General features: G+C 55.5%; 2 protein-coding genes across 5 annotated transcripts; one reads left to right on the top strand and one right to left on the bottom strand.

Moving 5' to 3' along the window:
* Positions 1-1548: 1548 nt before the first annotated feature.
* On the top strand, positions 1549-11031 carry YIF1B (Yip1 interacting factor homolog B, membrane trafficking protein). Of its 4 annotated transcripts, XR_011646333.1 has the most exons (9): positions 1553-1705; positions 5076-5314; positions 5398-5502; positions 5637-5715; positions 5834-5891; positions 6738-6893; positions 6977-7070; positions 8111-9182; positions 9693-11031. XR_011646333.1 is itself a non-coding variant. In XM_071209245.1 (8 exons), the coding sequence occupies exons 1-8, from the start codon at positions 1648-1650 to the stop codon at positions 8127-8129; spliced, it is 831 nt and encodes a 276-aa protein (XP_071065346.1). In that variant the 5' UTR covers positions 1549-1647; the 3' UTR covers positions 8130-11031. The 4 variants fall into 4 exon arrangements, 3 of the variants coding, with proteins under 3 accessions (XP_071065346.1, XP_004482219.1, XP_004482220.1); XM_071209245.1 differs by having other exon boundaries at positions 1549-1705; positions 6977-7093; positions 8111-11031; XM_004482162.5 differs by having other exon boundaries at positions 8111-11031.
* C18H19orf33 (chromosome 18 C19orf33 homolog) lies at positions 8598-9425 on the bottom strand. Its single transcript, XM_058280174.2, has 4 exons — positions 9268-9425; positions 9048-9160; positions 8902-8964; positions 8598-8767 (listed from the first exon to the last, which is right to left on the bottom strand). The coding sequence occupies exons 1-4, from the start codon at positions 9287-9289 to the stop codon at positions 8639-8641; spliced, it is 327 nt and encodes a 108-aa protein (XP_058136157.1). The 5' UTR covers positions 9290-9425; the 3' UTR covers positions 8598-8638.
* Positions 11032-11870: the final 839 nt, after the last annotated feature.

The following is an 11870-nucleotide window of genomic DNA, read 5'->3' as shown; positions in this document are numbered from 1 at the left end:
GGGCTGGGATGGAGGTGCCCAAGGGAGGACGAGGCCAACCCAGCCGAGGGAGGTCAAGAAGGTTTCCGGAGGATGGAGATACCCGAGCTGAGACGTGAAGGATGAATAGGACTGAGCCAGGGTCTCTTTTCCTGGCTGAACCACAGATAAACACGTCTGGATGGGAAAATTCCCTGCCCCTGCCCCCGCCCCCCATGTTTTTCCACCCCCCTCCAGATGGAACTCAGCACCCTCCCTGGCGGTCTTCTGGACGGCAGCCCAGAGTCCTGACCATAGCTGGCTGGTGGGGGAGTGGGGCTTGGGGCCCAGCCCAGACATGCCCCAGACGGTGCTATTTATAAAACTGGCGCCTCTTGGAGGGGAGCCCAACTTGGGGCTGACAACCCACAGGAAGAGACATCCGATAATAACAATTGCAGTAGCTGCCAGTGATCAAGGGCTTGCAGTGAATCCTCAGCCCCTCCCATATTATTCCCATTATGCAGATGAGAAAATGAAAATTTTAAAACAAAGTAGTCACACAGCCGGTAAGGGGGGAACGTGAAGCCAGTAGCAAGCCAAAACCCTTGCTTTATTAATAAAAAAAAATATTTACAGAGATGAATGTAGAAGAGGCTGAGGATGAGGAGAACATGGGGTGGAGTCCAGGTACAGAAGAGGAATGAGGGCGCTTCACTCACAAAAAGAAACAACAGCCGAGATAAGACTCACAAGTGAGAGACCCAGAGCAGTCCACAAGGTCCCCAGAAAAGACAATGCCTCAGCAACAAATCCCAGTATTCTTCTAGAGGAGGAAGGGAAAGCCACAGTAATGGGGCCACGTGCTGCCATCCTTCCGGAGTGTTATCACTGTCCAGAAGTCATTTCCACCATTATCTTTGCCTGAGAGCAGCGGGGTAGACGAAAAAGGGGAAGAGCGGAGAGGAGGCTGAGGAGGAGGGACCCAGGAAGCTGAATTCTCAGGGCGCCTCACATACAGTTCACTTGTGTGTGTCACGAGTTTCTGGGGCTGTTTAGGGTTTTTCGTGGGCAGGGAAAGCCAGGTTGCAACGCGAGAGCATTTTTATGAATTCATTTCTGGGTAATTGCCTAACGATATTTAGAAGAAGGACATCTGGTCTTCCTCATCTCACCTAATTTGTTGGGTTTCTTTTTCGAATTCTAAACATTTACTTACTTAAGGACTGCCAAAATCGTATATAAGCATTGGCGCCCACACAACTCCGATTAAGCTCTCGGGAACAAAAATGGGATCTGCCCTCCCCGCTCCACGCACTTTCGTGGCTCCGCAGTACTCTCAGCGACCCAAACTGAGCGCGCCTTACGGAACTCCATTTCCCATCGACCCATTCGCTCGATGCCTACATCTCCCATCTTGCCCGCCAACGCCTTTCTGCGAGGATCACTCCACGCCCCGCCCCTGCCCCTCAGGCCCCGCCCTTACGTCACCGGCCCCCAGGTCCCGCCTCTTACTCCAGGTCCACTTGCCCACGCCTCCGTGAACGGGCGTGGCCTCTGCGCGCTCGTGACGCCCATTGGCTGTCGCGTTGCCGGGGCGTGGCTACGGGAGCCGGGCGGAGACCTTCGAGACCGCGGCTGAGGTGGCGGCGGCGGCAGCGGCGGTGGTGGCGGCGGCGGCAACTGAAGATGCACCCGGCAGGCCAGGCGGCGTCGGCGGCGGGGACGCCCCGACAGCGTAAGTGGCGTACGTGGCCGGCCGGGGAGATCCGGCGGGCGGGGGCGCTGCGGGGCCGCGGCGGCGGTTGGCTGGGGCGCGGCTGGCCGGAGGTCACGAGGTCAGGGATCCGGAGCTTCGAGGTGTGCGGAACGTCGGGGTGCCGGGGCTGGGTAGGGAGCGCGTTGGGGTCGATTCTTTTCTTTAGGAAAGTCCTTTCAAAGGAAACAACTTGGGGCAGGATATTGTGTGATGTGTGCAGAGAAATGCGACTTTCATTCATTCGCAGTTGGCGCTCCGCCCACCCTGCTCTTCTGTCGCTGCGTGGTCCCTCGGACTGTCACCCGCGCTCCTCCGTGCGGCCTTGACAGCACTCCATGAGCAGGGAGGGCCATCTTTCCCCCACTTAAGATTTGAACCTGTATTTATAATACTGTTGACTCCCTTTTCTGTCATGCTCTCTTTTAAGTTCCTCTTCATTTCCACGAGTGTGAGTGCACCTCGTTAATTCATTCAGTATCTCTTGCCTCAGCAACCCTTGTGCCAGAATTTGGGCTGTGCTGGAATTTGGAGAACCGGTAGTAACCAAGATAACCCTGGCCCTTGTCTTACGGCTCAGAGTTTAGTGGGCGGACAGATGCTAAACTAGAATAAGAAGTATACAAGTTAACAAGATAATTTAGGGAGTGGCACGAGCTGTAAAAGGAATAATCTGATATGTGATGGGGGGTTGAGGGGGCCTTTCTGTTGAGGGAGTGGTGTGATGTGCTCATTCCTTCCTTTAGCCATGAGTAAGATGCCTAGAGGCCCTTTGCTGGGTGATGCTGTGGTGCCCACACAGCCCTGGTTCCTGTCCAGGAACCTGCAGTCTGGAAGACAGACAGTGACAGTCCAGAGCAACAGAGTGGGGGGTCAGGGCTGCGCCTCGGAAGGCACAAAGTGCTGTGCACTTAGTACTGCCATGTACATTTCCTAAGAACAAGGATCCTCACTTATGTAACCTCCTTACGTGTGATTATCAAGTTCAAGAAATTTAACATTGATATAAAACTTACAGTCTATATTGCAGTTGTCCCACTTGCATATGTTCCAGTAATGTCTTTGGTGCCTTGTCTTCTGCCTTATTAGATCTCATCCTTGATTGGTTTTATATTTGTCATTGTCTCTTTAGTTGCTCTTTTTTTTTTTTTTAATTGTGGAAACATATATACAATATAAACCTTCCCTTCTCAGCCACTTCCAAGAATACCTTCAGTGGGATTAATTGCATTCACAGTGTTGCAGGACCCTCATCACCTTCCATTGCTAGACTCTTCCCATCTCCTCAAACAAATCCTTATTATGGAGGCAGGAGTTTTTGTTTTTCTTTTCATTGTTGTGTCCCCAGAATCTCCAGCAGAACCTGACACACACAGTTGGTCAGTAACCATGAGGGTGAGAGAGGTAAGAGAAACAGGGGGCCTGCAAATCCACAAGGGCAAAGAGGGGTTGAGTCAGATGAGGAAGGAACAGGGACCTAGGCCTTGGGAGTGCTGAGAGGCATTTTAGAGGCCAGGTGGGGTGACAGGAGGAAGGACCTGAACCAAAGCTTTCAAGAAAGAAAAGAAAAGTAGGGCTTGGGGACACTTAGACAGGGTGCAGTGCTGGTTGCTTTCCAATTGAAGAGACCTGGGTCTGTTTTCAGGTTACAGATAATTAAGAGGAAGAGTTGGGGGCTAATAACTGATAATAGGTGACATGGATTGACGGCTTTTTATGTGCCAGGCCAGGGGCTGAGTGGCTTCTGAGTGTGATGTCACTTCACCTTCCATCAGTTCCACAAGGCAGGGCAGTTAACTTTATTCTGCAGAGAGACAAAGCCATGTGGTGGCTGAGTCCTCTCCCCACCCCAGTGTAAGCTTGCCACCCTGTTCCCTGGCCCAAAATGGTCCCTGACACATAGGACTTCAGTAATTATTTGCTACAGCAGTACTGCTTACTGGTTAGGAGAAGGGGCTCTGGAGCCAGAGTGCTGGATTCAAATCCCACCATCTTCACCTCCCCCATGTCAGCGGACAGCACTCCCAATCACTGCGTTGCTCAAATGAGAACCTAGGGAAATGCGCTTGGTTCCTCCCTCTTCCTTACCCTCTCCCAACTTTGCACTCCTCCTGCAAGTACCGTCTCTCCTGCCTCCGAAATCTATCCAGAAGTAGCCCACTCTCACCCTGCTCTCACCCGGACCATCTCAGCAGCCTCCTGCCTCGTCTTCCAGCTGCCCAACTGCCTGTTTCTCTCATGAAGCCAGAGGGAACTTTTAAAAAACATTTGAAACTTGGCTCTACCACATACTGTCTGCATGATTTGGGGCAAGCTGAACCTCTTTGAGGCTCGGTTTCCTCATCTGTAAGATGGAGGTGATAATAGCATCAATACAAGGGAATTGTCTTGAGGCTCAAATGAGTGAATCCATAGTAAGTGTTTAGAACATGGCCCTCATGTGCTAAGTGCTCCTTAGGGATTTAATTATTGAGGTATTTATCAGATGGACTTGGCTGGACTCCTACTCTGCCACTCACACAATTTGGTCCTTTGCACAAGTCATTTAGCTGCCTGGGACTCAGTTTCCACATCTGTAAAATGAGGCCATTTATTTATTCATTTATTTATTATTTTTAGGAGGTAATAGAGATTGATCCTGGGACCTCATACATGGGAAGCAGGCACTCAGCCACTGAGCTACCCTCGTTCCCTGCCATTTATTTTTCATCAGGCTTTTAGCAAGCACTTATCCTTGCCCTATTCTAGGCCCTGGGCATTCAGCCATGAACGAGACAAAGATCCTCACCTTTGGGGGCTCACATTCAAATGGGGGAGACAAGGAACAAAAGAAATAAATTATCTAGTATATGAGATGGTCCTGAGCTCTGCGGAGAAAAGGAAAGCAGGGAAACGGTGCTGCACAGGAAGATGCAGCCATGGAGAGGATGGCCAGGGCAGGCACTCCAGGAAGAGGAGGGAGCCACGTGGACATGTGGGGGAAGGGCATTCCGGGTGGAGGGAACAGCCACTTCAGAGGCCCTGGGGTGGGAGTGTCCCTGGTGTGTTCAAGGAGCATCGAGAGGTCCATGTGGCTGGAGCCAAGTGAGTGAGAGGGAGCGTGTCGGGGACGTCGTGGACAGGCCTGGTGACTGTAAAGGCTTGGTACAGGATCACGGGCACAGCAGGCCCTGTGCAAAGGAGCTCTCAACAGCATCAGTGGCGTCATCGATATCGCCATTTGGATGGAGGAAGGCCGATGGCGGGCGGGCAGAGCCTGCACCTGAGCGCCCATCAGTCCCTAGAGCCAGTGCTCTGACAGTAGCCCCGCCCTCCACTACGGCTCCTGCAGATTGAAGGAGTGTCCCCCCTTCCCCTGCAGCCTCGAAGCGGAGGATCCCCGTGTCCCAGCCAGGCATGGCTGACCCTCACCAGCTTTTTGATGACACGAGTTCCGCCCAGAGTCGGGGTTACGGGGCCCAGCGGGCACCCAGCGGCCTGGGCTACCCTGCAGCCTCCACCTCGCCCCCGACAGCCTTCCTGGCCGATCCTGTATCCAACATGGCCATGGCCTATGGGAGCAGCCTGGCTGCCCAGGGCAAGGAGCTGGTGGATAAGAACGTGAGTGAGCCAGGGCTGGCGGGGGTGGGGTGAAGGCAGCGGCTGTGGGGCCAGAGCCTCAGGCTCAAGCTCTGCCTCCTCAGATTGACCGCTTCATCCCCGTCACGAAGCTCAAGTATTACTTCGCTGTGGACACCATGTACGTGGGCAAAAAGCTGGGCCTGCTCTTCTTCCCCTACCTGCACCAGGTCAGCACCACCCCTCAGCCCCATGGGCTGTCCTGACTCCAGCCTGCGGCGGGGGCTGGGCAGGGGCAGGGCCTGTTCGTGGGGTGGGAGGAGCCCAGCTCCAGGGTCCTGCCGCTGCTCCTCTCTCCCCCCAGGACTGGGAGGTGCGGTACCAGCAGGACACACCAGTGGCCCCCCGCTTTGACATCAATGCTCCTGACCTCTACATTCCAGGTTCCCCCAGTCCCTCCCCCACGGCCTCTTCCCTCCGGGTGGGCACATCAGGGCCAGGGGCCCCAGGATGATCCTTCTTCCTCTGACCAGTGTCCCTGTGTCGGTCCACTTTCCACAGCTATGGCTTTCATCACCTATGTCTTGGTGGCTGGCCTTGCGCTGGGGACCCAGGACAGGTAAGGGGCCCAGAGCAGAGGGGCGGGGTGGGGCTTGGAGGCCGAGGGGCAGCTCCCCTCCCTCAGAGCAGCCCCACCATGTTCCAGTAGGCCCAGGCCAGAGCCCTTGGCTCCCTCTCAGCATCTCCCATGCCCCCTCCCTTTCCCTTGCCTCCCCTCACCACCAGCTCTGTCTCAAGCTCCATGTCTCCCACTGAGCTGCCCCACCCCACCTTACCCCTGCATCACTGACTCCAGCACCTGCTAGGAAGGTCTTGTCTGGCCTGGCCCTCCCCTGCCCACTCAGGAGCTGCCTATAGCTCCCCTATCCTTTGGCCAAGCCCCAACTTCTTAACCCAGCACTGCCCAGCTGCCCTGCCTTCTCTCTGGTCCTCTTACCATTCCTGCCTCCCCAGAGCCTCTGCACACCCTTCCTTTGTGGCTGTTATAATTGATGGTTGAGGCTCAGGGGATATGGCAGGGACCAAGAAGGACAAGGTCCTGCTTCCCTGAGTAGCTCTTTCTTTAGGACTCAGCTCAGGTGTCCCATCCTCTAGGAAGCCATCTCTGACCTTTCCCTCCCCACCCCTTGGGCTCCCATCGCCCCCTGTGCTTCCCCATTCCAGCCACGACCCCTCTGTCCATTCCTCCCCTATCCCCAGACTGCCTGGGGACAGGTCTTTCTCTCCCCTGGACTGGGATTTCGGTGAGAACAGGGCCCAGGTCCATCATGGTCACTGCCTGGTCTCCGTCCCCCTACCGGCCTCAGCCCTGTTTCCCACCCCCACCCCCGGCAAAGGGCTAGACTCAGGCAGGTACTCGGGGAGGGCCCGAGCTGGTCAACTGACAGAGCATGGGTGCCGGCAGGTTCTCCCCAGACCTCCTGGGGCTGCAGGCGAGTTCGGCGTTGGCCTGGCTGACGCTGGAGGTGCTGGCCATCCTGCTCAGCCTCTACCTGGTCACTGTCAACACAGACCTCACCACCATCGACCTGGTGGCCTTCTTGGGCTACAAATATGTTGGGTGAGTACCCCCCCCATCCGCACCTGCCAGCCCCAGCTCCTTGGGCCTCTCCCTCAGGCCAGGCTCCCCCCTCCAACCCCCAGGATGATCGGTGGGGTCCTTGTGGGTCTGCTCTTCGGGAAGACTGGCTACTACGTGGTGCTGGGCTGGTGCTGCATGTCCATCTTCGTGTTCATGGTGAGCTGGGGGCTCAAGGCAAGGTGAGGCTGAGGGCACACGCCTTCTGGGCTGAGTTGAGTTTTGAGGATTTCAGGTGGGGATTTTGGACCCCTAAGGAGCCCTGGAGTGACTTCCCTGGCTTAGGAGTCTAGGAGGGCTTCCTGGAAGAGGAAGATCTCAGCTGGGGCCTAAAGGAGGGAAAGAAGCCAGCCAGGGTGCTAGGGTCTGGGGGTGTTAGCAGTGTTCTGGCCTGGGCCCACGCTCATCCCTCCTTACATGTGGGCCACTTCCTGCCAAAATTTGTATGCATCCCTAGAGGTAGATTCTCTGAGAGCCCTTCCAGCTGGAATGGGGGTGCCAGACCTGGTTTTGACCCCAGCTTTGCTGCATCCTGGGGAAACTACTTCCGCTCTTTAAACCTCCGTTTTCCCTTTTGTAAAATGGGGATAATGATAAAGGTGCCCACTCTCACCGTACTGGGAGGATTCCGTGTGAGCATATGTGAGAAGGTGGCAAAATCTAGTGGCTGATGGACTAAATCTGGCCCTTGGACAAACTTCGACTTAGATGTCATTATTTAAAAGTTAAAAAAAAAAAAAAAATTTCTGGCTTGTCTTAAAAAATTGTCCCTGGTCAACACCAGCCAACATTCCCAAGTGGGGCCACAGCTAGGACTGAGTATCACTGCCCCTTCAGGTAGGGTATTCATGGTGACACTGGCCACTTCACGCGCATTCATGGACCTTTCCTGGCTTTCAGTGTGGAGCCCTCCTGGGAGGTTTTACTGGCCAGAAGCAAGCCCTCCCCAAATGCTAGGGGATTTCGGGGAAACTGAGCCCCACAGGAGTAGAGTTTTGTGGCCAGACACACACCCTCCTCCCCCGACAGATGAGGAAATTGTGGCCACAGCTGCCCCTGGAAGGTTTCAGAAACTTGGGGCTGTGGAAAGGCAGGAGCTTGGCCTGGCTGCGTGGTCCTTACAGGCAGAGGCCGAAAGCCGGCCCAGCGCCTGGTCCAGGGCGACCCCTTGTCCTTCGTCCCCCCAAACCCCATCCCAGATCCGGACGCTGCGTTTGAAGATCCTGGCTGAGGCGGCGGCAGAAGGGGTCCCGGTGCGCGGGGCGCGGAACCAGCTGCGCATGTACCTGACCATGGCCGTGGCGGCGGCGCAGCCTCTGCTCATGTACTGGCTCACCTACCACCTGGTGCGGTGAGGCGCCCGCGCTGGAGCTCCAGGAGGGACCACAGCGCCCCGCCCCCTCCGGGCCCGCCCCGCCCCAGGCGCCGCCCCTCGCCCAGCGTATCTCCCCACGTCCCCCTCGCCCCCCTCGCCAGGTGCTGAGATTTCGCGCTGCACAGGCCGCCGCCACTTCCGGAGTGCGGCCACTGTTATGAAAACAATAAACCCTGATGGGCATGATCGGGGCAGCGTATCCTTGGCCGGGAGCTCGGACTGACCGGCGGGGGCAGGCCCAGCCCAGGGGCGGGAGCGGGGACGGGAAGGGGCGGGGAAGGGCGTTCACAGAGCCGCACCGGAGCCGGAAGGCAGCGAGGAAGCTGGTTTAATGAGCCCCTCCCAGGCCCCGTCAGTGAGCAGCCGCCTTCTTCTTCTCCTTCTTCCCGTCCTTGCCCTTCTTCTTGTCCCCCTCCTTCTTCACCTTGGGCTTCTTGACCTTGCGGGTACGTTCGTGCTGCTCTGGGCCGGCAGTATGGGGCTGCGAGGCCGAGGGCAGTGGGGTGGGAGAGAAGAGAGACGGTCCCGCCTGTGGCCCGCCCAGGTCCCGGGCTGCCCGCGGCTGGGGCGCAGGCCCGGGCGCGGGGCGCGGGGCGCGGGACAGGGAGCGCTTACCTTCGCCTCCGAGTCCGAGTCGCTGGAGCTGCTGCTGGAGTCTGAGGAGCTGCTGCGGTCTTGCTGGTTGGCGGCATGACAGTGAGGCCAGGGGTCCCTTTACCCAGTCCCTGGGATCCCCCGCGGGATGTGCTGGCATGACTTACCCTGGGATTAGCAGCTGCTCCTGCCTGTAATGCGCCCTGAACTCCGGGGGGTCTGTGCTTGGAGTCTCCCCCATGCCCTGCCTCTGCGGACTTCTTGGAAGTGGATTCCACGGCTACGGACAGAAAATGAATTGGGTGCGTTGGTGCACGCAGCGGGGAGTGTACCTGGGTGGCAGCACCTGAGCCTGAGTCTGGTCCCCTGCCTTCCCCAAGAGCATACCTGCCGCCAGGTCGAACTCCATGGTGGCGAGGGAGGATATGGCCCGAGGACCAGGAGGGCTCGGACACTCCCGGCGGGCGTGGGGAGGAGCCGCGGGACACTCCCGCCCAGGAATGCTGAGAAATCCTGCCGACCTTTGTCCGGGCCCTTTTCCTGACTCACTGCTCCACCCCGGCCTCGCCCAACTTTACCTTTGTGGGAAATCGGGAGGATGGGCAGCCAGAGCCTTCTCCGTGAGCTGTAGTAGGAGATGGGGTCCCTGTGGCTGGGGTCCTTCGGGGAGAAGTTGTTTGGGGAACTGCAGATTTTGGGGAGAGATGGGGCGGGGGCTGTTCTCAGCTTCCCCTCACAGGGCCAGGTGCCCGCTTTTGAAATGAGAGGGAGGGTGCTGTGATAACAGGAACACTCCCTGTGCCCTTTTCTAGATGCCAGGTGCTGTTCCAAGGGTTTTGTGTGTATTTCGTCCGTCTGTTACAAACCCTCTCTTAGCTTGATGAGAAGCAATATCTGAAAGGATGGAAAATGACTTGGAACCTGCCTGCTGAATTTGAAGCCCAGCTGAGTCCCTTGGTAGCCTGCTGACCTTGGGAAAGTAGCTTCACCTCTATCCCTCAGTTTTCTCATCTGTAATTTGGGACGATGACTGCTACTACATGGGGTTGATGAGAGAGTTAAATGGGTTAATTCCTTAGAATGATGCTTAGCATGGAGTGCTTTATAAAATTATTTTACTTAAAAATAAAAGGTAGGCACTGTTACTCTCCCTAATCCCAGCGTAAGATGAGAAAACTGAGGTACCCAAGCAGTCCAGTCACTTGATGTGTGTCAAACATAGCGTGACCAGAACTGGGATTCAAATGCAGACCAAGGGGCTCGCCCTGGGCTCTCCCGGGAAGGGGCAGCCCACCAAGCCAGCCTCCCCCTCCCACCCACCTGCTCACGGCTGTGAGGCTGGAGGCTGGCAGTCCTGTGTGGCCCTTGCTAGCCCAACAGCTGGGCTGCCCTTACCTGCAGGGAGTGGGCGGGCACCACCGGCATCTAGGCTGGAGCAGGAGGCAGGGCTGAGGCCTGGCGAGGATGTGGTGACGTGGGCCCACACCGGGCTTCACTTGGGCCTCCCCCCCCCATGTCCTCTCCTCAGTGGGGCCTGCCCTCAGCATCCGGCTCCAGAGAACCACCACTACGCCCCTTTCCCCTGCTTGATGTAGTTGGGGCTCTTAAACAATCTGCCCTTCTCTTAACCCGCATTCATTCTTTCAGTATATATTTACTGAGTACGTACCATGTGCCCAGCACAGTTTGAGTACTGGGGATACATGAGGTGAACAAAACAGATAAAAATGCCAGACTCCTGGAATTGACATCCTAGAAGATAAACTAGAAACAAGGTAAAATATATGTTAGACAAAAACTTGCACGGATAGACAATGTGGTATATCCGTATGATGGAATACTATTCAGGAGTAAAAAGGAAGACATCCTGACTGAGACCACAGCATAGATGAACTCCAAAAACATCCCAGGAGGAAGAAGCCAAATACAAGAGACTGCATAAACTACATATTGTGTGATTCCGTATGAAATGACCAGAAAAGGCCACATTATAGAGACAGAATGTAGATTGGTGATTGCTGGGAGCTGGAAATGGGGATTAACTAGAAATGGGCCTGTAGGATCTTTTGGGGGGTATGAAGATGGTCTAAAATTGATTTAAGGTGGCAGTTAACAATACTCAGTCAAGTTATTAAAAATCATTGAATTGTACACTTGGAGGGGTGAATTTTATGTTGCTTACACCTCAAGAAACACACCAGGAAAGGGGTCTAGGGAACTGACCTCTGAGGGGTGTTGGGGAGGGGTTGGATTTTAGACTGAGCGACCAGGCAGAGCCTCACCGGGGCCTTTTGTGTAAAACCCTGAAGATGAAGCAATTCTGAAGCATGAAGAGCAGTCAAGGCAGGGGGAACGGGCAGTCCAAAGCCCCCATGCAGGAATGACCTGTGCGCCTGAGGAACTGTGAGGAAGTCAGTGATGGGGGGCAGGTGAGGCGGGGGGGCTTGGACATCAGAGTCAGGTTGTTGGTCTTCGGGTGAGATGGGAGCCAGGGGAGGGTTTTAAGCAGAAGAGATGGGCAGTGAATGGGGCTTGGCCCGGGGAGGTAGCGCCGTCTGGGTGTGGGGTCTGAGAAAATGTTTCTCCCCAGTCAGAACTTAAGTTCCATGAGGGTAGGACGCTTGTCTGCTGGGATGGAGTTGGTGTTCGACCTAACGTGTTGAGTTAGTGAGCTGCCTGGCACCGTGCCACCGGCAGGTTACAGCAAGTAGAAGGGCTCTGGGCTTGGGTTATGTAAGTCAGCCCACTTAAAGCCCACTTAAACATGGATTCCTGCTCTAGGCTCTTACAGTTCTGTGGGCAAAGAAGTTAGCCACTTTGGGCCTCAGTTTCCTTCTCTGTAAAATGGAAATAATGTTACCTACCTCAAAAGATTCTGTGGCTTAAATGAGAGACCACCTATGAAAATGATTTGTACAGAGCCTGGCATAAGGTAAATAAATGCTCAATAAATGTTTTTATTATTCCAGACAAAACCTCATACTTCTCAT

This window comes from Dasypus novemcinctus, chromosome 18 (genome assembly GCF_030445035.2).
Source record: "Dasypus novemcinctus isolate mDasNov1 chromosome 18, mDasNov1.1.hap2, whole genome shotgun sequence".
In the NCBI taxonomy this organism is placed as follows: domain Eukaryota; kingdom Metazoa; phylum Chordata; class Mammalia; order Cingulata; family Dasypodidae; genus Dasypus; species Dasypus novemcinctus.
This window is presented reverse-complemented; position numbering and strand designations above follow the sequence as displayed.

Bases quoted from the DNA above. Each gene is read 5' to 3' on its own strand.
- YIF1B (XM_004482162.5), top strand. From the start codon at position 1,648: ATGCACCCGGCAGGCCAGGCGGCGTCGGCGGCGGGGACGCCCCGACAG. The intron at 1,706-5,075 runs GTACGTGGCCGG...CTTCCCCTGCAG, and splicing joins GCCCCGACAGCGTAAGTGGC to CCTCGAAGCGGAGGATCCCC. The intron at 5,503-5,636 runs GTCAGCACCACC...CTCTCCCCCCAG, and splicing joins TCTTCCCCTACCTGCACCAG to GACTGGGAGGTGCGGTACCA.
- C18H19orf33 (XM_058280174.2), bottom strand. From the start codon at position 9,289: ATGGAGTTCGACCTGGCGGCAG. The intron at 9,161-9,267 runs GTATGCTCTTGG...TTCTGTCCGTAG, and splicing joins GGAGTTCGACCTGGCGGCAG to CCGTGGAATCCACTTCCAAG. The intron at 8,965-9,047 runs GTAAGTCATGCC...GCCGCCAACCAG, and splicing joins GAGCAGCTGCTAATCCCAGG to CAAGACCGCAGCAGCTCCTC.